General features: G+C 55.9%; 1 protein-coding gene across 6 annotated transcripts; it reads left to right on the top strand.

Moving 5' to 3' along the window:
* The first annotated feature begins 348 nt into the window (after window positions 1-348).
* VDR (vitamin D receptor) lies at window positions 349-25861 on the top strand. 6 transcript variants are annotated; one of them, XM_082076556.1, is made up of 11 exons: window positions 349-372; window positions 1303-1363; window positions 10887-10958; window positions 11935-12085; window positions 16845-16975; window positions 21196-21380; window positions 21565-21688; window positions 22209-22380; window positions 22849-23000; window positions 23769-23885; window positions 24659-25861. In XM_082076556.1, the coding sequence occupies exons 3-11, from the start codon at window positions 10895-10897 to the stop codon at window positions 24916-24918; spliced, it is 1356 nt and encodes a 451-aa protein (XP_081932682.1). In that variant the 5' UTR covers window positions 349-372; window positions 1303-1363; window positions 10887-10894; the 3' UTR covers window positions 24919-25861. The 6 variants fall into 6 exon arrangements, with proteins under 6 accessions (XP_081932682.1, XP_081932683.1, XP_081932687.1 ...); XM_082076557.1 differs by lacking the exon at window positions 1303-1363 and having other exon boundaries at window positions 355-372; XM_082076559.1 differs by lacking the exons at window positions 349-372; window positions 1303-1363 and adding an exon at window positions 1741-1761.
* Window positions 25862-26176: the final 315 nt, after the last annotated feature.

Raw genomic sequence — 26176 nt, forward strand, 5'->3', positions numbered from 1 at the left:
GGCCCGGGCCGAAGGTGCGGACCGGGCAGGACAGCGGGGTTCGGGTCCCCAGGCCCGGGCAGCCCCGGGGAGCCCCCGCGGGGACCGGCAGCCACGTGCAATCTCCCGCCAGCCCCCGCCACGCCCCTAGTGGGCGGGGACTCGCCCAGCACAACCTTATACGGCGCTGAGGGGCGGGGTCCCCGCCGGCACGCCCCCGAGGAGGGCGGAGCTGAGGCGGTGCAGCGCTGCCATTGGCGAGAGAGGGGAGGAGGCGTGGTCGATGTGGGGGCGTGGCCCCGGGAGGGGCGGGGCGCGGAGCCGGCCGGTTCCCGTCAAAAGGCGGCTCCGGGCGGCGCGGGGGGGCTGGGGGTGGCGGCAGCGGGAGCGCAGGTACCGGGGCCGGGCTGGGGGCACCGGGGGGACGCTGGTCGTAGGGGGGCACCCCTGCTCAGTGCCCGCCGCGGGCCGGCTCTCGGGGGCGGCAGTGGCTCGGTGGGACACGAGTGGCACCGGCCATGGGGGCGGCTGTTGCCGCGGAACGGGGGACACGGGTGGGAGGACCCTGGTGTTCCCTATGGCTGTAGGCGCAGGGGGTCACCCCCGCATAGTCTCTGTATCCTCCATGCTAGTTAGAGGGTCCCATGGGGGTTTGGGGGTGCACAGTCCCCCGCAGTTTGGAAGTCTCATGTGGGTACGGAGACCCCCCTGGTGCTCTGTGTGCTCCCTGGTTTGGGGTCCTGCGTGGGGCTCCGTGTGTTCCCCCTCCTGGTTTGGGGGGACCCCCTGTGTCTCCCTGCAGCTGGGGGCTCTCAGGGCTGTTAAGTGCTCCCTCTGCCAAAACTGCAGTTCCCTTAGGTTTGGGGGGGGGAAGGGGGTTCTTGTCATCCCTTCCCCCTGAAATTCTGTCTGATTCACCATTTCTGGGCTGTCTGAGGTTGGCGTGAGGATGGGGGGGAACCAGACTCAGTCACGTACCACTTGTTAGTGTGAACCCCCATTTCCCCTCTGCACCCTGAGCCCCTTCCCAAGCTTTAACCCCCACCCTGGGGTGTCACCCCTGTCCCCTCTGGGGCTCCCAGTCCCCTTTGGAGGGGGCTCTGAAGCTGGTGAGTTATCAGTTTGCTGTTGGGGTCCTTAAGTGGTGTTTTGGGGTTTCCAGCCTGGTCTCCCACTCAGATAAATTCCTGATTAACAATCAGCTTCAAAAAACACCTTCAACTCAATCTCATAATCAAGGATATTTTGTAAGGGGGGGAAGGGTATCAAGAGCCAGTCGTGGCCCCCGCGGGGCCCTAATGTCACTTGTTTGTCACTCCCCAGTGACTTTCCGTCCATCTCCGATGCGCCCGCCGGGATTTCCAGCCGCGCAGTGAAAACGAAGGTACCGGGAGTTTTCCTGCAGCTCCAATGCCAGGAAGGAGCCGGGGGGGGGGTATTTTTTAGCCTACCAAGCACCCAAAGGGCCCTGGGGGTTGCGGATATTGGGCAGGTTAAGGTGCTTTTTCTCTGTGTTGAGCTGCTCCTTCCTCTTTTTAATGTATCTTGTGCTCTTGGGGCCCGGCGCTCTGAGCGCTCCGAGTTTCTCCAGAAGGTGGTTTTCCCCAGAAGCCGGCGCTTTGCGGCGCGTTCCCCTCCCACACCAGGGCAGTGACTCATCTTCCTCCCAGGACTCGCTTCGAGCGGCACCAGCGATTTCGGGGCCACACGTGTCCCCCGAGAGCAGCCAGGCACACAGACAGACAGACAGACATCCGCTCCGCGGCGCTTCCCCGTGTCTCGGTCAGTGCCCCGGTGCCGCTCGGGCGAAACGTGTAACGCGTCTGCTCCGGGGGAGGAAGTTACGGCTGTAATTAATTACTCATTTGAATAAAACCTCGTCTTCCTTCTCCGGAGCAGCCGGTTAAAACGGAGCCGAATCGGATCGGGCTGGCGACGCTGTTGGGGTCGACCTTGTGAAAGTGCGTTTAGCTGGATTTTGGGGTGGAAAAAGCCCCCCGGTTGGCACCGCGTGAGCGAGGAAGGCCAGGCAGGTGTGGGCAGAATTAGCCGATATCTGCCCGAGATCGGGCTGTGAACACATCAGGTGTGAGATCTCGCCTGGAGACGTAGAATTACAACAGCGTGAAGCACAAAGAGGTGTTTTCATCAGGGAAGAATTCGGCTCGGTTCGTGTTTTGCTCGGTGTTTTTCTGAATCCCGGTGCACTCAGAACAGAGTAACTGGCTGTTCCAGCCTCTTTTCCCGTTGAAAAGCTCAGCGGAGGTTCTGCCTCCCCCCTGTGCGCACAGGAATCATCTTTAACCTGTTGTCACCGAACTGAAGTGAAGTCGGTCTGGCCCAAAACTTTAGAAATTGAAATGCGGCGTCGCTGGGAGGTGAATAATCCCAATTACAAGCGGTTGCGAGTGGGTCTGTCCCTCCCACGTGGTGAAGGTGATGGGGAGGAAGATGTGGTGCTTCTCCTGTGCTTGTGCAAGGGGATGTGAGCACACCAGCACCTCCTGGCGCTAATTACAGCCCCTAATGAGGGCGATCAGCCCCTAGAAGAGACGCGGGGCTGTTTCATGGGACTTGCCCGAAGCCGCGTTGCGTGGGAGGAATGAAACCCCCCAGGGTGTCCCGTTTTGGGGGCGTCTCGCGGGTTTTACGCACGACCGGGTGTATTTGAAAACGCTGTGGGTGGCAGCTCAGAAGTGACGATTTGTTTTGGAAGGTGTCGGTGTCTTCATGTGGGACGCAATGGGATGAGAGGAAACAGCCTCAGGCTGCGCTGGGGAGGCTGAGGGTGGCAATTTGGGGTGATTTCTTCCCCAAAGGGCTGTGGGGTGTTGAACAGGCTGCCCAGGGCAGTGCTGGAGTCACCGTCCCTGCAACACCCCACGATGGTGATAAGACAGCGGCCTTAGCTTAGAATATTTTGCACAGGTGGGGATTAAAATATAACCCCCAAAATGAGAGAAATGCACAGGGAACTGCTTCCTAAAAGAGAGATTGACCCCCAGATTGTGCGAAACAACCCTCTGGTTTTGGGGTTGAATTTGTGGGACCTGTGGAGCAGAAATGAAGAACCAGGTGGCGTAAAACCAGAGCCGGGCTGGCTGGTGGTTGTAGGTCCATTCCAGTTGAGTGATTCTATTCTAAACATGAAAATATGTGGGGTTTTATTGTTTTTCGTATAAAAATGAGACGTGCGTGCTGGTGTTTGCCTCTTGTGCGCGGGGCTGGGACAGGGAGGGCCGGTTAAACCAGGGCGTGAGGACACGAGTGACAAGAGGAGCAAAAGTCCAGCGAGATAAGGAAGCCCAGAGGCTCCCAAAAGCCTTAAAAATGCAGCTTCTGACCTGAAAAAGCAAACGTGACAGCGGGAAACGCTCCCCTGGCCCGGCCGAGGGACCTCGGTGTGACTGGGGACACTGGTGGCCGGAGCCACCTTGGTGTCACCTGCTCCACCTTTAGCTTAAATCTTTGCTGAATCAGCCGCGGCTCGAGCGCAATTTCCTTATCTGTGGCGTTTAACGGCGGTATCGGCGCAAACCTCATTATGTGAGCGGCTTTTGGCTCCTAATAAATGGAAACGGGGTGTAAAAAGGAGAAAAAAACAATACCTGGAACCTTTATCTGCAGATCTCGAGGCAGTTTCCTCATTGCCAGGAACACGCCGCGTGTGCCCGAGGCGCCGGGACCTGCTGCCGTGGCTCCCGAGCTCCCGTTTCTCTGTCGGTGGGAAGTTGGTGAGTGAATCTCCTGTTTTCAACAGAAACCGTGTGTGTTTGCGCTGTTCCTGGAGGTTTTTTGGACGTGAGGAGCGATGGGATGAGAGGAAACGGCCTCATGTCGCGCTGAGGGTGGAAATTTGGGGTGATTTCTGCCCCAAAGGGCGTTGAACAGGCTGCCCAGGGCGGTGCTGGAGTCGCCGTCCCTGGGGGGTGAACAGATTGAGGTTCTTGGGGACATTTTAGTGCCAGCGTTGGGTGAACGGGTGGATCGATGATCTCAAGGGGCTTTTCCAACCAAAATTTGATGTCCAAGCAAAACCTGGTGTCCCCTTTGTCCCCTTGGGTCTGTAAAGGCGTCACCCCCTGCCGCGGGGACGTCGATAGCGCTGACGTGGGGTTTGTCCTTATAAATAAGCGCTCGGGTGATAAACACCCCGTTGAACAGAAGGCAGATAAGATACACGGCAGGGCTATATTTAGACTTGCTTAGTTTTGTGGAAAACGCGGCGTCCCGCGCGTCTCGAGTCACCTTCGTGTCCCCGGCCGCCACGTGTGGAGCTTGGACGCGACGCCCCGCGAAATGGGTCCAAAAATCGCCGTTCTGGGTCTCGCGAGGCTCTTGGGCGAGGGGAGCTGTTTAACTGGGGCTGGTTTCACCACGTAAAGAGGATTTTGGGAAGGTGCACGGGCTGGAATTCAGAAAGCAAGGAGTTAATGTGATTAATGAACAAGCTGAGCTTCTAGAGCTCATTTCTGAGGAGCCGATGGGAGTGATTCTGCTCCCAGGGACGTTCACCTGGAGCTTGTGCCCTCTTGGATCTGCATAATGTGAATATTCCTGCTCGGGGGTGGCCTCAGATGACACAATTCGGGGGGTTTTTCCTCCCCAGAATGGGAAATATCCTCGTGTGGTGGGAAATATCCTCGTGTGGTGGGAAATAAATAACCTCGTGTGGTGCTCCAGCTTTCTCCAGTGCAAAAAGATCCAGGGGTTCGTTGCTTTTTGGGTCAGGTCATACCCAAAACCTGGCAGCGCCCGGGGTCGCGTTGGAACCCGCTCGAACGCAACGATGAGACTTTCAGTCCTGTCAATTCTGTGTTTTAGGAGCTTTTGCTTTCCCTCCTTCACCAATGAGACTCTTAAGGCCGCTCGCTGCCTGGGCTGAGGCCAAGTCCCTGGGCAACGAGCTCGGAGCTGCAGCGCGATGGCTTTAAAACCAGAAGATCTGGGTTTGTTAAGGGCTGGTCAAGGCTTGTGCTCCTCCGGTGCTGGGTTAGGGTGACTAACCCCTCACAAATCCCATTTCCACTCACTCGCCGCTTCTCCGAACGCGCTTTTCTCCATGTCGGTGTCTTTCACGCCCCAATAAACCAAGAGATAAGGCGGCTGGGTAGAAAAATCTACTGTGGGAGCAGCTCTATGAGACACAAGAGGCTTTAAAAGTCATTTTTGCACTTTCACAAGAGGGTTTTGCTCGACATAAATTAAATCTGTGGGTGTAACGGGGTATTTTAGCCCTTTTGCAGCTAAATCTGCTCCAGGAGAGGCGGAGCGGCCTCGCTGGGTCTGGGTAGCTGGGTTTGTTGTTGTGTCAGGACTTTGCGAGGCTCCCAGACCTTGAATTCTGGACTCTTCCTGCAGAGCTCTTGGTGCTTTTGCGGAGAAGCTGCGGTTGGACGTTCAGCTCCCGGCACCGGCTCCGATTTGGGGGACAAAGGTGTAAATTGTCTTTTCCAGCCAAGCTTCGGTTCCCCTCCCAAATCTAGGGCACATCTTCAGATTATTGCTATGCAGACTTCAGTAGATAATTATTTCTATACAAACTTCAGTATTATCCTGCAGCTTAATCAGCTGTAGCCTTTCCTCCATCTCTAGCAAAAAAACCCCAACAGAGGTTAATAAATGATATAACTGATACGTTTTCGGTATTAAATCAGGTTGTGTATTCTCGGTGCGATTTCTCGCTCTGCTGCAGAACGACGGGGCCATTTGCATTCTTAGGAACCCGTTTGCATAGATTTCGACACAAGGGAGCAGCTCGGAAGGAGCGTGGAATTCGCCGCGTGCAGGGGCAGCTCCTTCCCGCAGCTTTTTGGAATGGGGGGAAATGTTTCCTCACCTTCTTACCCAGGAATCGGCGATTGGGAAACACAGGTACCGGTGAAACGCACGAGGAATTTGGAGCGAGAGGGCGGTTGGAACGCGGGGAGGGTTCGGGTGACGCGGGGACGAGTCTACGGGATAATTGCTGCTCCGGGTTTGCAGGAGCGGAGTTTTCTCTTTGACCCGGCCTTGCCGTGCCCTGCAATTCAGTTATAAGGGCACCGGTGCCCGCGGTATCGGTGTGGAAATCGTGTCGACTCAGCTAAAGGCAGAGTTGCCATCGGAAACATGAGAAATGACTCCAGATAAGAAGTGAAAGGTGCAAGATTGAAATAGCCATTGCGCGCTGGTCCTGCCTGGAGGAAAATCACACAGCGAGACGTCCAGGCCAGGCTGGATGGGGTCGGTGTGAAAGTTGTGGGTATTTGGATATTGGGGTGATTTCTGCCCCAAAGGGCATTGAACAGGCTGCCCAGGGCAGGGCTGGAGTTGCTGTCCCTGGGGGGTGAACAGACGAGGTTCCTGGGGACATTTTAGTGCCAGCGTTGGGTGAACGGTTGGACTTGATCTCGAGGGGCTGTTCCATCCATCGTTATTCTGTCATCCCACAACCGTCTCCACCATCGCGGTTCTTGGTCGCGGCTCTTGCGGTGCCCTCGGGCACAGGGAAAGAACACCTGTAATGACAAAAATTTGTCACAGGGACCCGTGTGTCACCCAGACCACGTCCCTCTGGAGCTCTTGGCCTTGGTAGAACTTGCTGGGATTGCAGCCCGGTTTAGGTGGCTGCTGGGAAGGGTTTAGGCCTGGCCTTGCTTCACTGGGCTGAGCAGCCGCTGTGCTCTGGGCAGAACACGCAGTGAAGCGGTAAGGTGGCAAAATCTGCTGTTTTCCAGGTTTTTCTAGCAAAATAGCAGCAAAATGGCTCTGTCCTGTGCTGGGTGCGGCGTAACTGGATTTGGCTGTAACCGAGAGACCATAATTTAGGTGTTGCAGCCAGGTATTTGCACCAGAATCTGCAATTCTAGTTGTGAATACAGCGCTACACCAGCTGTTTTTGAGAGAAGCCGATTCAGTGTGGTTCTTTCCCTTAAATCACAACCACATGCGGCAGCTTCCGAGCGAAACAAACCCCACGCAGACCGGCCCCGCGGGGGTTTTGTCGCCATCCGCAGGTTCTCCGGCCCGCCAGGCGTGGGTTTGGTGACCACCGGCGCTTCTCGGTCGTGAGTAACATCCTCAGGAAATGAGGCACCGCGGCTTGCGCTGGGATGCCCAAAGAATAGGTTAAGTTGCTTTTCAAGCCTAATGCATCGGGGGGGGAAAATCCCATTTAATGCTCCGGGCATTAAAGAGCAGCTGGAAAGGTGGAAAAGGAGCTGGGGGTGCTGGTGAGAGTGGCTGAAGGTGACACGGAGTGCTGCACACTCTGCAGCGCCCGGAGCTGCTCCGACACCTTTGCAGAGCGATCGTCCCTCACAAAAGCGTCAGGAAGGGTCGTATCGCTGTGACAATGACCCTGGAAACCCCACCGCGGGGATGTGGGGACGCGGTGTGTCCCCCCCGCTCCCTCCTGCATCCCGGTGCTGGGTGCGGTGGGGAGGGTGCTCAGCAATGCTGCTCCGGGGGGGATGCAGGAGCCTCGCCGGGCTGAGAACAGACCTGAGTTCCCTCTGTCAATGCTTATTTTGAATTGAGCTTTGCTGCCAGGGCCGCGGCCGCTCAGATGTCGCTCCCAACCGCGTTACTGGGAGCACTGGTGACCATAATTGAGCTCAGCGTGTCCCCGGGCTTGCTCGCGCCCACGCCACCAAGCGTTTCGGGAGCCCGTAAGCGCCCGATTCCTCGCAAGGAATGAGATTCACATCCCGTTCCTTCGAAAGGTGTTGTTTGTTTAAATTGAAGTCTCTCTGACCTTCTCGAGACTTGTATTTGTAGCTCCTGCGGTTGTCACGCAGCCGGACCCTCCTCTGCAATGGTGATGTGGTGTTTGCAGACTGGGAGTGTCTGTGCTCCCGGAGCAGGAGTTGTCACCCGTGTGTGTGACATGGAGGAGCCTCCACCGCAGTCTGGGGGCGTTCGCGGGGGCGAACGTCTCATCACATTAACGGAGGAAGGGGTGACGTGAGCTGACTTGCGTCAGGTAATAACGAGCTCTTGGTCTCCCGATTCCCTCGGCTCCACTTGGGAGGTTGCGGCTGCTCCGGGTTTTGCAAGAAGAAGTTGTTTTTCCAACCTAAAAACGGATGAGGGGGGATCTTATCACTCTTACAACTGCCCAAAAGGAGGTTGGAGCTGGGGGGGTTGGGCTCTGCTCCCAAGCAACAGGATGAGAAATGGCCTCAAGTTGCACCAGGTGGAAATTTGGGGTGATTTCTTCATAAAAAGGGCTGTTGGGCATTGTACAGGCTGCCCAGGGCAGCGCTGGAGTCGCCATCCCTGGCGGGGTGAATAGATGAGGTTATTTGGGACATTTTAGTGCCAGTGATGGGTGAACTTGATCTGCAGGGTCTTTTCCACCCAAAATAATCCTGTGGTCCCATCCACATCCATCCCCGCTCGCGCCGGATCCGCTGCTCCCTCTCCCATCAATCCACCGGCTCATAAATCTCATCGCAGGCAGCAAAATAATCCCCGGAGCGACAGGAGGAAATTATTTAATTGTCTTTCATTAAAAGAGAAAAGGGGGTTGCTCGCATGCTGCAACTGGCTGGCGTGAATAGGCCGATTTGTACTGGGAAGAGCTGCTGAAAACGCGCTGCCGGGGGCTCGGCGCGTTGTTCTGACATGTCAACGGCCCAAAACCTCCCCGTAAATCACCGAGATTTCGAGTGTTCGGCAGCGAATCGGAGCTTGGATTTTCAGAAGCCAGCCTGTTCCTTTCAGGCCGTGCGGGTAAAGTTGTTGTTGGTTTGGTTTTGTTTTGCTTGGCAAACAAATTAAGCAAAAAAAAAAGCGTTTTGATGGAGCGAGTGAGAGACTGAGAAGGTGACAAATGCTTTCACGGTGGTGTCAGCGTTTGTTTTCTGCATCCTGAAAATGTTTGAGGATGGTACCTCAGACACCAAAGGCTCTGTAACGAAACGCTGCTCTTGTTTTCTGGGAGTGTTCAGCTGTTCCTTAACCCGCTTGGTTTCTCCCCAAAATCTCAGCGAAGCCTGAGCCGTTGGCTGCATATAAACCCGTTTCCTTTGCCAGTTGCAGCCCTGGCGGAATAAACCCCGTATCCTTGGCCAGACAAAGCCCTGCTCTTGCTTCTGGGTATTTCTTCCGCTGGATATTCATGTTAGGAACACATTTCTGGCTTTGCCCGTGAGGGAAGCGTGGGGCAAAGCCGAGGGGCAGCCCCACAGCCAGCCCCGGCGCTGGCTTTGGCGCTGGCTTTGGCGCTGGCTTTGGCGCTGGCTTTGCCGTGGGGTGCCGTTCCCGGCTCGGGCGGTCGCTGCGGCTTTAGAGGAAGGACGGAGGCGTTTTGGTGCTGGGGTTGTGGAGGGTGAGGAAGGTTTCCAGCAGGAGAAACTGTCCTCCGAAGCCTTTTCCCTCTGCCAAGTCCCGCGGAGCTGCGAGCGCGAGTTCTGCAAGCTGGCCGGGGAAAAGCGAAAGTGGTAAAGCATGAGCAAACGCTTAGAAACACTTCCTACCAGTTTCTGAGCCATTACTGGGGCTTATTTGTGCTGGTTTTTTCCCCTCTGGGTCTCTCCCGCAGGTGAGATTTTTTCCCATGGCTTTAAACCCCGACCCTGGTGGCTTTTGTGTCCCTTTGTCACCTGGCAGCGTCCCCGCCGAGAGCTCTGGTTGCTAATTACACCGCGCAGCCCTTCCCCGCCAGCATCTTGTGGCTGCTGGAGCTTTGCTGCCGCCACAGCTCAACCCCCCCGAAAATAACCTGAGAATTGCGATTTCCTGCAAACACACGCGTTTGGTGCCTTGGGAACAAGAAAATCTCAGCTTTAGCAAAGCGCGGCTGCTCGGTGACAACCGGGAGCTGCGGTTTTGCTCTTAACCAGCTACAAAAGGGGTTTGACCCTCCTGGTGCCGGTCCGGGGGAGGTTGGTGCTTCTCGCGCAGGTTGTTCCGCTCCTCCCGAGGGGCCAAACGCGGGGCCTGACGAGCGAGCGGCCTTTGGGGGCGGAGGGGAAACTCCGCGGCCGCTGCGCCGCGCGTCACTTCCATTCGGGGCTGAGTCACGGCTTCCAAGAAGTCAGAGCCGGGAGGTTGAGGCGGCGCCGTCGTCCACGCGGGAATCGCGTCTGGCACGGGCTTGTTGCTCTCTAATGAGTGTCAGTGTTAATTAATGCTGGGGAAAGCACGAGGCACGATGAGGGTGGGGGAGACCCCTCTGAGGTTGGCTCGGTGGCATCAGCACCTGCTTTCCCTCGCTGGAGGTGCCAGCGTCCCCGTTCACCGTGTCACGCTCTTCCTCACATTCCCCACGGTCCACAGTCACCCCATTGTCCCCATGTCCTTACCTGCAGAGCAGCTTTCCCCTCCATGGCATTTGGGGCTGTGACTTTGTGTTGAGCGGTGGGGTGACCCACGGGGACAAGCCAGCCCGACACCCTAAGCTGGATCAGCCAGGCCTAAGGAGAAGCTCAAGGAAAGCAAAGTAACTTAGTAAAACCTTTTCCTAGCCCTGTCCTAACCCTTGGTGCTCCCCATCCGTGAGCAGAGAGGCTGAAGGAACAAAGTGACATAAGGAGGGAGAATCGTAGAATCAGTTTGGTTGGAAGAGACCTTTAAGATCGAGTCCAACCGTAACCTAAATCGAGGACTAAACCACGGAGAAGCTCCAGAGGATCCCGTTGATTCGGAGCACGCAGGCTCTGTTGATAGCAGCTGTTCAGCTTCGTGCCGTCCCACGCTTGCCAGCGCCACTCAATTGTGAAATTTAAATGTGTAGGAAAGTATTAGTGAGGGTGCAGGGGCGAGTCGAGCGCCTCTCGCCCTCGTCTTTCCGGCTCTCACGTCTCGCCGAGGTGCCGGAGCCGTGACCGGGAACGCGGCCCGACGCTCGTTGACTCATCGACCTCCGCAAGTTGTTAATCTGTCCCAGACCGTGTCCTGTTTTGTCTTTGGAATTGCAGGTGTCTCCATGTCGCAGCTCCAGAGCTCCTGGGAGATGCACCAGCAGACCGTGGTGTATCTTCCCGACACAGGTGAATGTCCTTCTTGTGCCCGTCTTTTCCTGGGGGGTTTCTCCAAGCAGCACTGTCTCCTATGAGAAATGCTGGGGCTGTTGACCATGCCAAGTTGCCCAAGTGGCCAAAAAGGCCACCAGCATCCCGGCTTGTGCCACCCTTGGTGTGACCAGGGGGGTGACCGTCCCTGTGCTGGGCGCTGGGGGGACAAACGGCGAATCCTGGGGGCAGTTTTGGGCCGTACCCGAACCAACCAACCAAAAAATCTTGATACAACTTGAAATTCTCACCCTGAGAACTAATAAAAGGGGCAACTCCGTCCTGTGTGCGGGGAAACTGAGGCACGGGAGCTGCTGGGGCTCCAGGGTGAGCTGAGCCACGAGCAGCCCGGCCAGCCAAAATACTGGTTTGGTACCATGAAAACTTTTAGATGCTCATTCTAATAGCAAACAGGATCCTATTGTAAACTGGAGAAAGTATGAAAATCCCCATTTTAATCTCAATTTCAGCACAATTTCCTCCCTTGTTTACGTCCCTGTTGAGGTGGGTTTTATTTTAATCAAGGTTCTCTCGAGCAGCATTTGGTTTTGCAGCATCGAGCGGGGTGAATCCTGCTCCCCTCGAGGCTTTTTAAAAGCACACGCAAAGGAGCACAAACCACTTTGGGCTATGGGATTTCTCCCACTGAAGCCCCGAAAATCGCTGTGTGTCCTACAGCGTGATTAAGGCTGCGGGTGTGGGAAAAGGGGATCTGATTTTACTGCGTAGATGGAAAAGTGTACTAAAAACCTATTAAAAACTATCTAGAACCTGATTTTTGGCGGTGTTAATACACAGAGCCAAAGGGAGCACAGAAGTTTCTCTTGCCAAATCGTGCTGAAGCCAAGGATGATTTCTTTGCGTTTGATTTTGTAAAGCAAATCAGATTAGAAATTAAAGTGTAAAGGTGTGACAGGTTGATGAAATAAATACCTGGCTCTCTGTGCTGTCCCAGACATGGAGATCGTGGCCGCCAGCACGTCCCTGCCCGACGCGGCCGGCGACTCGGACAGGAACGTCCCGCGGATCTGCGGCGTCTGCGGGGACAGAGCCACCGGCTTCCACTTCAACGCCATGACCTGCGAAGGCTGCAAGGGCTTCTTCAGGTGGGCATGGGGCTTTCTGGGGGGGCAATCCTGCTCCGGGCCCCACGAACCGCCCGGAGCGGGAGAGCGGAGCCCTCGGGGCGCTGTCCCAGTGACCTCCGGCCCCCAAACCGGGCGGCCCAGCATCGCAGACGGCTGACGCGCCCGTCGGATCTTGATAATGGTGAAGATCGCGGGCTTATTTCCCTCCTGACACCATTTGCTAGTGGGAAACAGGTTGTTTTTCCCCCTGAGACAGAGATTTCCATCAGTCTGGGAGCCTCGCGGGAGTGCGTAACATTGGGGACGGCGCCTCGAAAATACACCCGGTTTGAAAACTAAACAGGTGGGATGGCCACAAACGTATTGTCTTTAAAGCAAGCGGCTCCTGTGCACTCTGAAGTGCTGCGTACGGAGATACGGGGGGTTCTTTGGCCACCAGGGTCTTTCTGAAACTTCTTAACCCGCGACTCTGGCTTTCAGGGGTTTAAAGTCGCTGTAGGATGTACATGCAGCTATTTTGAGGCTGCTTTTTGCTGTTAGATGAAGGTTCTAAGTGGTCTCAGGCTGGTCTTTAGCAAGATAGAAACATCTCGGAAGCTCCTGAGACCTCAGAGCGTGGAGAGCTGCAGGTTTGTGGACTGTCAAATCACATTTTGGTGGCTTTACCCCCGCGCCGACGGAGCTGAAATATTCACGTGGGAGTTGGCAGCGCTTGCAGCAAGCGAGAGAGTGACTAAGCGCTGGTGCAACAAAGCCAGACCTAATGCCTGGCGTGGGCCGGGAAGAGCCTTGCTCAAGGGTTTGGCGCCGGAGCGTTGCGCACACCGGAGCGTTGCGCACACCGGAGCGCAGGGGTTTGTGCCTTGAGCCGGGCTGGTGCAGCAACCAGAGCTGAAACCTCGTGGCAGAGTCAGAACTAACCTGCTCTCGCAGGAATTTTGGGGCCGGATGGGGGTTTTCACGCACCGCAGGCTGCCGGCGAATGGGGCGGCTTCGGCCAACCTGCGCGACAGTGTTTTCCTCAATTACTGCTGCAAAACGAGTAATTCTTCATGCAGGTGCTCTGGTGTCCCCGACCTTCCTCATCCTCGTGATCACAAAGCCTTTTCAGCTCCGAAACAGCCAGTGCTGCTTGACGAGCCCTTTTTGGATGCGACTGCGGCTCCTGTTTCCCCAGCTCTGCCGTCACGCCCTTGCGATCATGCAAGACGAGCAACCGCGATGGTGTTGCCGAACAGACGTCTTGATGCTGAGAAATGCTCTCATCTCCAGCGAGCCCTTCATGCCCCTGTATCGAGCCTTTATTTGCAATTTAAGGCTCTTGCTACTTTCGATTTTGCTTTGCAGACACCCTCTCCCCATGCTGGGCCTTGGTGTGTTCCCTCCTGCTTGCAAGCTTGTTTACAAGCTGTTTTCAATCACTGTTTTCAATCACTGGATTAATTAATACTTGCTGCTGCCGCACTATCTGCTTTCTGCAGTAAAATAGTGCTGCCACAGGAGAGCCCGAACCCCTAAAACTCTCCCAGAACAGACCCCGGTCCCTTTGCCAGCACCTTGAGGTTTATAACAACCTGTGCTCCTGTGCACTCGCTGCTTTTTCGACTTCCCTGAGCGATTTTTGGGGGGAAAAACCCCCAAAATGGCTGCTGTGCTATCAGTTTCTGGTGGCTGATTGCGCTGTCCCGGGTGCCGGACTCGCAGCTGGAAGGGGCTATAAGAGCAAATATTGAACGGCAGCAGCAAAACCTCGGGAAGGTCTTGCAGATTGGTTTATTCTGAGCGTGTCCATGCTGCAAACACAACTTTAGTCTTTGTGGTTCTTCTGTCGCCGGAGCTTCGTGTGCAGGGACGCAGCAGCACCTGCCTCGGGGATGTCCCTGTGTGACAGGACTCCCCAAAAAGCCATTAGGTGTTTTCTGGCACCCCTGGGTGCTCAGACACGCACGGAACGTGCGGCACAACCAGGCGTGGGGCGACCTTTGGCTGCTCCAAAGTCTGCGGTTTGCTGACGATGCCCACGGCGACAGCGGCGTTTTATTGAGCTGTTTGCTCAGGAGCTCTTGGGTGGAAAAGCCCCTCAAGCTCATTAATCCAACCATTCACCCAATGCTGGCACTAAAATGTCCCCAAGAACCTCGTCTGTTCAACCCCCAGGGATGGCGACTCCAGCACTGCCTGTTCAATGGGCAGCCTGTTCAATGCCCGACAGCCCTTTGGGGAACAAATCACCCCAAATTTCCACCCTCACCCTCCTTCTCCTCCTTCCCCAGCTCTGTTCCCTTCTCTGAACTCACTACAGCTCCTCAAGCTCTTTGTTGTCATGAGGTGATCCTGCCACCCCTGGGGCCGCCATGTTGAGCCCTGAGGTGATTCTCCTGCCCCCGGGGCCGCCATTTTGTGGTTTTAGGTCATCTTGATGCCCCGAGGCCACAAGTTTGTCAGCTGGGGTGATCCTGCCACCCCTGGTGCCGCCACTTTGTGCCCTGAGGTGATCTTGGTGCCCCTGGGGCCACAATTTCATGTTTTGAGGTGATTTTGGTGCCCCTGGGGCTGCTATTTTGAGCCCTGAGGTGATCTTGGTGCCCCTGGGGCCACAATTTCATGTTTTGAGGTGATTTTGGTGCCCCTGGGGCCGCTATTTTGAGCCCTGAGGTGATCTTGGTGCCCCTGGGGCCACAATTTCATGTTTTGAGGTGATTTTGGTGGCCCTGGTGCCGCCATTTTGAGCCCTGAGGTGATCTCGGCGCCGCCGTTTTGAAGGTCCCCAAACCACCTTGGCTCAGCCGCTGTCACCAACACCCCCATTTAAAAACACCTCCACGTTAATGGAGGAGGACAAGGACACCCCATCGCTGTCCTTGTGATGAGGGGCTGCTGGTGACGATGTCCCCGCTCATGGCAGGGATGGATAAGATGACATTTGAATTTCCCTTCGACCCGAATTGTCCCTATTTTCCCCACCACCACCAGTTACAGCCCCTCCAAACCTCCCTCCCCGCCGTGTTTGCGCAGGGAGGGGATGGCGTTATTTTTACTGCTCGGCAGCCTGCCCGGGACGCGGATCTTAAATGAGCCTTGAAATGGCCGGTTCTGGAGCTTTACAAAAATACACCCTGTCCAGACGGCGTGAGTTCCCACCGCGGGTCAGACCGGCGCTCCCGGGGTTGCTGCTGTAACCGGGGGGGCCCCTCGTAGCCTTTGGGACAGAGAAGCGGCTGCTTAGAAACCCTCTATTGTGCCCTGCACTCGAATAAGCTGCAATTTTCATACCAAACCCATAATATTGGCCTTTCCTCGGACATCTTTCCCTGCCTGAGGGCCTCGCGTTGCTCTGGCTTGTTTGTGCGTTCCCGAGTCGAGCCGTGTGCTCGATAACCGCGTTTTTCACCGAAACTGGGAGATTTTGGGGGTGTTTGGTTGCAAATCCTGAGTTGCCCCTGACCCGGGTGACGTTTGTCCCCGTTCCTGGGAAAACAAAGGTCGTGATGGAAGCGGAAAACCCAGAGAAAAGCGATAAACTGGGAGGCAGCTGCTGGGTGGAACAGGAATTTCGTGGTATCAGGCAGGTTATAGAGGCCTCCGCCACCCGCCTCAACGCATTTATTTATTCATCTATGAGGTGAAGGGAGAGCAAAAGCCTCTCTGTTTACATCCCCCTTTCGAAAATAGCCTCTAATTGCACACTACGTGCCGCTCCGGGTCTGCAGCCCGAGAACGTATTTTATATTTATACCCTATAAGCGCAGGTTTGGCGCCGTTCCTGGGCTGCAGGGGCCCCTTGGCCACCGTTCGGTGCCTCCACGGTGTTTGCTGTGGGTCCTGCACATCAGCTCAGCATCACAGAGCGATTTTATTGCTCTTTCTAGCGGGAGACGCTTCATCCCGGTGCTGAAACAGAATTAATTCGGTGGCGGGTTTCTTGGGTCGTGCCTGAATCGCATCTTGCGTTTCCCCCCGAACGTCCTCGCTTTGATTTTCCAGCCCCGCGCTCGGTTTCGAAAGGTCACCCGTTCATTTGAAGCGTTTAGAAATAGTCGCAAACCCAGAGATAAGCTTCGCTCGTTGAGGAACTTCCTCCGAAGCGAAGACGCGGCATCTCTGGATGGATTATTTCAGCTCTGCCCGTAACGTGTCATCAGCGATATCGCAGGGCAGCCCTGCAGAAGAGCGACTTGTCGCTGGTGCTCCAGCTTTGACCCTTTGTACTTGGAAGATTTACGGTCCCGACGGCGGCGGCGGACGTGGCACGGTGGGGGTTTGGTGGCGGAGGGGGTTATTATGTTAAGTGTTGTTTCTCTTGTAGCCTGCAGTGAGGCTTCTGTCCCCTGTGCACACAAACATGCGCTCCGGCCAGTTATTCTAGCAAAGCCGGGCTTTAAAGGCTGGTCAATGTTTAATAAGGCGCCGCTCTGGTTTCTCTGCCGCTCTTCCACCTTTCTTTCAGCCTTCAAAAGACCCGGACAAACCCAGAAAGCTGCTTAACCTGTGGTTCAACCCCCTTGTAAGAAATTCCCCTTTTCCGTGCTGTCCAACCTCTAAGATCAAACCCGTGCGTGTCCCACGCAGGTGCGGCTTATCCAACTTATGTTCTCAAGCGACCAGATGAGCTGAAGAGTCGGGTCTGAGATGTTTCCAGCTCTTCTAAGCAATCCCTTTGCTGTCCAGAGACCTGGATTTGTGCTCGCACCTCTCCGCAATATTCACAGCAGCCTCTTGCACACTCAAAAAAACATTTATTTGACCCAATATGTATTTTTTTCCCCTTCGTCTCCAGGAGGAGCATGAAGAGAAAAGCGATGTTCACGTGTCCCTTCAACGGCGACTGCAAAATCACCAAGGACAACCGGCGGCACTGCCAGGCCTGCCGGCTGAAGCGCTGTGTGGACATCGGCATGATGAAGGAGTGTGAGTGCGATGGGGACGCGTCCCGGCAGCGCGATGGGGTGTCCTTGTCCTCCTCCATTAACGTGGAGGTGTTTTTAAATGGGGGTGTTGGTGACAGCGGCTGAGCCAAGGTGGTTTGGGGACCTTCAAAATGGCGGCACCGAGATCACCTCAGGGCTCAAAATGGCGGCCCCAGGGGCACCAAAATCACCTCAAAACATGAAATTGTGGCCCCAGGGGCACCAAGATCACCTCAAGGCTCAAAATGGTGGCACCAGGAGTGGCGGGATCACCTCAGCTGACAAAATTGTGGCCTCGGGGGCATCAAGATGACCTAAAACCACAAAATGGCGGCCCCAGGGGCAGTGGAATCACCTCAGAGCTCAACATGGCGGCCCCAGGGGTGGCGGGATCACCCCATGACAACAAAGAGCTTGAGGCGCTGTAGTGAGTTCAGAGAAGGGAACAGAGCTGGGAAAGGAGGAGAAGGAGGGTGAGGGTGGAAATTTGGGGTGATTTGTTCCCCAAAGGGCTGTTGGGCATTGAACAGGCTGCCCAGGGCAGTGCTGGAGTCGCCATCCCTGGGGGGGTGAACAGACGAGGTTCTTGGGGACATTTTAGTGCCAGCGTTGGGTGAACGGTTGGATCAATGATCTTGAGAGTCTTTTCCAACCAAAATGATTCTATGAATTAAGGTTTGGTGCAGGAGGCGGACACGTGAGCGCAAAACCCAAGAGGATGCAAAGGGCAGGGGACACGGCGGGTAATGATTGAGAGCAGCTCGTTTAATGATTGAGGCGCTTCCTGCGCTGGTCAGTGAGCAGGGAGTTGCCTTTTTAGCAGCGCCAAGTCACCTTTGGGGACACCAGCTCCACAAGAGCATCCGGGGCCATTTCTTATTAACTTTGCCTGAATTAGCCCGTGCAAAGTCATCGTCTTCTCCGAAACCTTTTGCACGTTCCTCGGTGCAGCCAAACAGGGAGAGTTCAATGAACTTCCCCACGGCGACGGCAACTTCCACGAGCGTAAAACGAGTGTTTTGCTCTTTTATTCTTACAAAATGAGTCCGTCTGTCCAGCCACGTGCAGGGCAGAGACTCCAGCAAATAGCAGTGGGAAGTGAAGTTGTTTTTAACCCAATCCAAACAGGCTCACATTGTCCAAATATTTATTTTCTTCAGCTGTATTTATAGATAAGCAGCTTTTAAAAATAAAAGCCGCTTGGCACGCCGCCTCCTACGTCCACATGCTCTCCATGTCCTGAGTTTTCAGGGGAAGGCTGGTGTCGGCGTAGGGTTCAAACCAAAATAACACCCTTCTCCGGGGACACGTCGCAAACAGGACATTGTGTGGAGTGATTGATGGACCTGAACGTTTGGACAATGGAAGTGGCGCTTGTTCCCTTGTGCGGCGAGCACAGAACAGCGTGCAATGTCACAGGGTGCCACCAAAGCACCTCAGTAATCAGACCCTGAATTTCCATTTGTCGCAAAGATGGAGCGGATCCCCGATGAAGAGAAGATCCCTGGATCTCTGCCTTTCAAACAAGCAGCTGTGTCCCATGAAGAGGGAGAAAAAGCCCCTATAAAGCACCAGGTGTACCCATCTTTTCGGTGAGCAAGAGGACGCGTGAGCCCGTTTGGCTAATGAGAGAAAAGTGTTAATTTCCCCCAGCTAATTATCCAGGAAAGGCAAAAAAATACAGCAATTAATGGGGTGTTTGCACCCCGGGTCCCAGGGACGCGTGTGCTCTCCATGGTAGTTAACCTGTAAACCACCGCGTTAGCAAACTGGTACTGGATTAACAAAACCTGACCTAAGGAGACTAAAAATAGGCTCCCGTGGACTTTGCTGCTGGTTAAATGAAGGGGAACGAGGTGTGCTGTGGTTATTTTTAGGTCAAATCTGGGATCTTGAAGCTCTCGGAGGGAGGTTTGTGTCTTCCCTGGGCTGTCACCGGAGGTGGCGGGATTGTCACAGGCGAGGCCGGGCTGGTCTGAGGTTCTTAGGGACATGGTTGAGTGCTAGATTAGGTTATGGTTGGACTCCATGATCTCAAGGGGCTCTTCCAACCAAAGTGATTCTGTGATTCTATGATTCTACAACCGAAGCGGCAAGGAGAGCGTGAGACTCCGTTAACAACTTGCTAACGGGGTGGCTGGCAAATTAACTCCTACACACGCCCCTGGGACCTGGCCAGTGTGAATCTTCAGCCCTTCCTGGGTAATTAACGGGTGCAAGTCAACACTTTGCCCTCGTTAGGAACGGCTGCGCCGCACTGACCGGCTACCCTGGGCTTGCACATCTCCATGCTCACCCAAAACACATCTGGTGGTTTATATGTTGGGTTTTTTTCCCTCCTTATGGGGCATGGCTGCTCGTTTAAAAGGAGAAGATCCAGGGATCTTCTCTTCATCAGGGATCTGCTCCATCTTTGGGAATAATGGAGATTTAGGCTTTTTTTTTCCTGCCAACACCCACAGGTTCTATTTTTTGGGTGCAGGTGGATGCGTCTCCGTCCCCGGATTGCGGGGTGGTCGGATGGTTTTAAACACCACCCCCAGCCCAAAGCACAAAGGGCTGAGGGTCCCGGATCCGCGGTGACGGGCTGGAGGAGCCTGTTGGGGAAGGGACTGCGGGTGTTGAAACACAAACAGAGCAAAAACCCCGCGCCCCCGGGAGCTGGGGACAGCGCTGGGCGGCCACCGTCCCCCGGGAGGCACCGCGAGGAGGCGGAGGCTGGAAAGCAGCCGAGGTCGCGGCCACGAGGATTTACAGCCTGGGCTGGCCCCGCGCCGGCCGCAGCCAACGTTAGCAAATAGTTGTGGGTTTCTGTCTGTCTTATCTGCGCAGGGCGAGCGGGCGGAGGAGAAATCCACCCGTGGCCTTTGGGGACGCTCCTGCCACCGCTCTGGGGAGCGATGTCCCTTCGGGTGGCCCTGGGGACACCTCGGCTGCCTTGGCCGCTGGTTGTTATGATGCTGAGCGTGAATGTACTTGAAAGCACTGCAAAGGGTTTGTTGCTGGACTATCATAGAATAACTTTGGATGAAGAGACCCCCCCGAGGTCGCTGAGGTCATTAACCCAACGCTGTCACTAAAATGTCCCCAAAACCTCATGTGTCCAACCCCTCCGGGGATGGCGACTCCACCGCTGCCCTGGCAGCCTGTTCCTGTTGGCTTTGCCGCTGGTTTGGGTGGCAAAACGCTCAAGTTCCCCCTCCTGGCCTGCAAAACGGCCTTTGCCAGCTGCCTGGAGCTCAGGAGCCGGTGCTTTGGGTGGTAAAACCCCATCGTGGAGTCCCCAGCAGACGCAGCGATGGTGGGAGCGACCTTGCGGTCATTCCTGTCCCCCCGAGGTCTCCGAGTCCCCTCTGAGAACCGCGAGAGGTTGACAAACATCTTGGAAAAACGCCGGCGGCTGGAAGGGACAGGGGCTGCAAACCTGCGCCACCTCCGTCCCAAATTCCACCCCGGGGCGGGCAGAACATCGCGGTAGCATCAGATAATGTGCTTGGGGTTTTTCGTTAATGGCTGGTTAAAGGGCTATTCATATCTGGAGGGACGAATGGGCTTTGCTATTTTTAGGACGTGCTGGAGTGTTTTGGTGAATGTGTGACTCGGTTGTGGGGCGGGGGGGTCGCTCCCTGGTGCTTTTTTTTCCTTCGATATTAGGAAAAATTAATTTACAGAAAGGGCTGTGGGACATTGAACAGGCTGCCCAGGGCAGTGCTGGAGCCACCATCCCCGGAGCGTGAGCAGACAGGTTCTTGGGGACATTTTAGTGACAGGGTTGGGTGAACGGTTGGACTCGGTGACCCCAAGGGGCTTTTCCACCCAAAATGATTCTCTTTCCATCCCGTGAGGCCATTCAGGTCCTTTTATAAAGGTCACATTTGAGCCCAAGCTGCCTGTGGGTGCTCCCGTTCCCTAATCAAACAGGAGAAACCCTGCGGACCCTTGGCCGCTGCCAAACGTTGTCACCCGTAACACAAGCCATAAATCCCCTCCCCTTGCTGGGGGGGTCTGTCTATACGTTCCTTTAGCTTAAAACTCCTCGCGATGCTGCAGAAGCGCTGCCGATCCTCAGGCTGCAGCCCATCGCCGCCGCATCAGGCTCCCTCTGTTGTCGGAGCGAGACGAACCCGCCGGCCCGAGTCTCGCAGGATGGAGATTTCATTAGTTCGGGGTCCTGCTGGTCGCTCCAGTCCCCACCTGTGACATTTCCCCTTGTCCCTGCAGTCATCCTGACGGACGAGGAGGTGCAGAGGAAGCGGGAGATGATCCTGAAGCGCAAGGAGGAGGAGGCGCTGAAGGAGAGCCTGAAGCCCAAGCTCTCGGAGGAGCAGCAGAAAGTCATCGACATCCTCCTGGAGGCTCACCGCAAAACCTACGACACCACCTACGCCGACTTCACCAAGTTTCGGGTACGTTTTTGGGGCGCACCGGCCCCCGTTCCCACACACGGCACTGAGCGGCTCCTGCTCGGGTGTGCCGAATGCATTTCATCCCAAAACCTCTCGCTAGAGAGGAGTTAAAAATGCCACGGCAGGAACCTTAAAGGCCAAATTGCTCCCCCGGACCCGTTCCTCACGTCCCGCTCTCTTCCAGCCCCCGGTGAGAAACAGCCTCAAAACGCAGGCGGCAGCGAGATCCTCGTCCGTCCTCACCCAGGACTTGTCCTCGGAGGATTCCACCGACCTCTTCAGCTCCAACGGCTTCGGCACGTTCCCAGGTACCGCACTCCGTGGGCGATGGGTAGAAATGCAGCGTTTTTCCCCAAATCTGGCTATTCTGACCCTTTTTTACCTCATCTGAGTAGCTTATAAGGGAATCAGAGAATCATTTTGTTTGGGAGAGACCCTCAAGATTGAGTCCAATTGTTACCGCACCACAGCACTAAAATGTCCCTTGAGAACCTCATCCATTCACCCCCCCAGGGACGGTGACTCCAGCACTGCCCTGGGCAGCCTGTTCAATGCCCGACAGCCCTTTGGGGAAGAAATTATCCCAAATTTCCAACCTAAACCTCCCTTTGACTTGATCACGGCACAGGAGACGAGCTAAAAATCCCAGTGCAGAACTCCTGCTGCTGTCGGCAGCCACCGAACGGCTGCTCTCCCAGTCTGGTTCCTCACACCCCACTGTCTAAACGCAAAGCAAAGCACGACAGATCCCATTCCCGACGTCCACCCCTCGCCCGTAACGTCCTCCCTACAACCCAGGGGCCCTCTGACCGTCTCCCTTCTCTCCAGAGTCCGTGGAGCCCCAGATGTTTTCCAACCTGGACCTCTCCGAGGAGAACGACAAGAGCTCCTCCATTAACATCGACTTCTCCCACCTCTCCATGCTCCCACACGTGGCCGACCTGGTCAGCTACAGCATCCAGAAGGTGATCGGCTTTGCCAAAATGATCCCGGGGTTCAGGTGAGACGCTAGCTTCCCGATCCCCACGTCCGTGGGGGTTTTCCGCTCTCAGGAATCCCGTCCTGCCCTTCACATTTTTCTCCATTTCACCTTCAGGCTCTATTCCCTTCCCAGATCTGTTCCTACTTTCACATTTTCCATCTTCTCCTCCTCCCTGGGGTCACTCCTCTCCTATTTTACCCCGATTCACCCAGACTCTGCCAGCAAAATGTTCCTAAGACGCTGGATGCTGCCCGAGTGGTCCCCATCATGATTTGGGAAGGACTCGGCAATGTGTCACTTGTGCTCGGGGTGCTGGGTGGTACCACTAAATCAATCAAAAACATTAATACCTGTGGCTTAATGAGGTAGAAACCCGGGGTGAGGAGGAATTTGGGGTGCGCCCAGCAAAGAAGTCGGGTTAGGGATGGAGCGGGCTGTCGGTCGCCCACCGGCCGGGTCCCACATCACCCGTGTCCCCGTCCCCAGGGAGCTGGCAGCAGAGGATCAGATCGCGCTGCTGAAATCCAGCGCCATCGAGGTGATCATGCTGCGCTCCAACCAGTCCTTCACCCTCGAGGACATGACGTGGACCTGCGGCAGCAACGAGTTCAAGTACCACATCAGCGACGTCACCCAAGGTACAGGCGCTGAGGAATGTTGTCCCAGCCTTAAACTCAGAGGCAAAAATCCCACCCTGGGCAGTCTGGAAGGTCCTGGTCCAAGGAGGTGAATCCTCCCCCTCTGCTCGGCCCCGTCCGGAGCCACTGGGACCAGTTCTGGGCTCCCCAGTTTGAGAAGGACGACGAGTTACTGGGGAGGGACGAGAAGATGCTGAGGGGTCTGGAGCATCGGGAAAGGCTGAGAGAGCCGGGGCTGGAGAGGAGGAGCCGAGAGGGACCTCAGTGATGGGATAAATGGATAGAACGGGAGGAAACGGCCTCAAGTTGCGCCAGGGGAGGCTGAGGGGGGAAATTTGGGGTGATTTCTGCCCCAAAGGGCGTTGAACAGGCTGCCCAGGGCAGTGCTGGAGTCGCTGTCCCTTGGGGGTGAACAGACGAGGTTCTCAGGGACATTTTAGTGCCAGCGTTGGGTGAACGGTTGGACTTGATGAGCTTGGGGGTCTTTTCCACCCAAAATGATTCTATAAGGAGGCAAAATGTCCATAGGTTTAATTATCTTTATAGATTTCCAAAGCAAAATCCGCTCCATCATCTGCTTTAGTGAAATTATGATGGGGAAAAGTGACATTAAATACCAACGCGTTTGAAGCTGTATCTAGAGTCTTATTTCCACTGTCCCTGCTCTGCGGCGCTGACGGAGGAGCCGCCGAGCTCCATGCTCATCCCTCACCTCTGGGGCACCTTGTGCTGAGTGAAATGTCCTAAAAACGTCCTTTTTCTCCCCAGCTGGCCACAGCATGGACCTCCTGGAGCCACTGGTGAAATTCCAGGTCAGCTTGAAGAAGCTGAACCTCCACGAAGAAGAGCACGTGCTCCTCATGGCCATCTGCATCCTGTCCCCAGGTGGGAGGACGCTCATCCCCCCTGTCGAGGGTTTAGATTGCGGGGTGACAATAAAACCCTGGCAGATGTATTGTTAACCTCCTCTCCCCCGCCCCACTTCCCCCTTTTGCCCCTCCCTCTCCCCTTTTCCCACTATGGACAGGAGGAAAAGAAGGTCAGAGAGAAGAGAGTTGGAAGAATTAACAATGTTTTCCTAATGCTACTAATAAGAATAGAGAAAATAATACAAAATATACAAAACCAATCTTGAAAGTCTTAGCAGCTGCAGGGCAGGCACCCGAAGTCCTGGACTGGACTTTGCAGCCAAGCGGAGCTGGATTCAGTCTCTCACTTGGCCTCAGTTCGCAGGGACGACTCGCAAGGCCCTCTCCTAATGTCGCCATAAGCAGAAGGGAAAAAGCAAAGGCAAAAGGGCAAAAAGGACGAGATCCTCGTGATCTCCCACTTTTATATGAAGTATTCACGTGAAGGGGATGTTATACACCGTTGGTCAGTCTCTTGGTCACCGGTTTCTCGTTGCCCCTCTCGCGAGATGTCCATCCGTGCTTATCAATAAGTTTGCATTCCATTGATAGGTTCACCAAAACATGTGTCTGGTTCTCCAGGAAAATGCAGCTGATATGAAGCTTGAGCTGACAGGCAAATTCACTCAAAGAGAAACTTGTTTTTAACAAAACCAGGACACCCCAGAATCATTAACCTGCCAAATCTTTAGCTGCGTCACCCCACCTTTCCCCCCAAAATCTCACTGCGTTCACCGCCGCTTTCCTTAGATCGCCCGGGCGTGCAGGACACGTCGCTGGTGGAATCCCTCCAGGATCGCCTCTCCGAGACCCTCCAGACCTACATCCGCTGCCGGCACCCGCCGCCCGGCAGCCGCCTGCTCTACGCCAAGATGATCCAGAAGCTGGCGGACCTGCGGAGCCTCAACGAGGAGCACTCCCGGCAGTACCGCTGCCTGTCCTTCCAGCCCGAGCACAGCATGCAGCTCACCCCGCTCGTGCTCGAGGTCTTCGGCAACGAGATCTCGTGACCGCGGCCGCCGCGGCGCTCGCGGGGATAAGTCAGCCCACGGCTGCCCAGGGCGGCACGGGACCCCGTTGTGAGGAATTTGGGGCGCGGACGCTTTGGTTTCACACTACTCGAGGGTCTTTGTCTCCTCAGCCACCGCCACCAATGTTTGCTCGATATGGAGCAGCGACACACCCAAATCTGGGTGTTTTCCCCCCACTTTTCCGCTTCCCCGCCGTCTGCGAGAGCTGACTTATCCCTTTCTGGATGTTTTGAGGCTGGGCTGCCTCAAATCTCTTCTTTTTTGACCTGGAAGGTTGGGGTGTGTGGAAGAAGGGCTGGTGTTGAGGGAGGGGATGGACTCCATCCTCTCCTAAAATCTGCAGCACTTGTCCCCCCCGCTTTTCAAAAAGGGAGATGCCGATTGTATCGAACCTCCTGAAAATGCCGTGGACTGTGTCCCCACGTACAACCAGTTAAACCCAGTTCCCGAGCCACTGTGAGACTGGGAAGAGGCTGGAGATGCCTGTGTCAGCCCAGGGGGGGCAATTTCTCATCGACCCTCAACAGAAACAGCCGAATGGGCTGTAGTTTGTGTTCCTGACGCTACCGCTGGCTTTGGGGGAGCAGGGTGACACTGCGCTGTGTCGGGGTGACACTACACCCTCGGGCAGGACCCCCTCACCATGTCCCCCCCCAGCCCATGATGGTGTCACGGTGATGATGGCAGGTCCCAGCGTGGCTTTGGCACCTCGCGGTGCCTGGTGGCAGCTGGAATTGGGGACCCGGGGGCTGCTCAGGGCCACTGTCCCCCCCGGTGCTGGGGGAGCCGGCCCGGGAGAAGGGGGCGCAGGGGGCGCCCCGAGCCCCGCACGGTGTCAGCGAGGGGGCCCGGCCCGCTGCCCGGGGCTGCTCCTGCCAAATAAAACGCTGGTTTGGGAAGGGCGCCTGGGCTGGTGTTTGGGGGGGGCTGCGTGTCCGTCTGTCCGTGCCCGCATGGGGGTGGGCATGACCGTGTCTGTCTGTCTGTCTGTTCCCGGAGGGGCTGGCGGGGGTGTCCGGGAGGTGTCTGCGTCCCCCTGTATCCCCGTTTACACTTGTGCGTGTCCGTGTCCCCCCCACCTGTCCGCCTGTCTGTCCCGCCCTGTGCCCCCGACCTGTCCCCGGCGCGCCACTTCGGCCACACCCCCTCGCGAGGCCCCGCCCCCAGCGCGCGCGCGCAACGGAGGGGCGGGGACGGGGTCGAACCGACGCATGCGCGAGACAGAAGGGCGTGGACC

The sequence above is a fragment of the Streptopelia decaocto genome (genome assembly GCF_964273445.1).
Source record: "Streptopelia decaocto genome assembly, contig: HAP1_SCAFFOLD_369, whole genome shotgun sequence".
Classification (NCBI taxonomy): Eukaryota; Metazoa; Chordata; class Aves; order Columbiformes; family Columbidae; genus Streptopelia; species Streptopelia decaocto.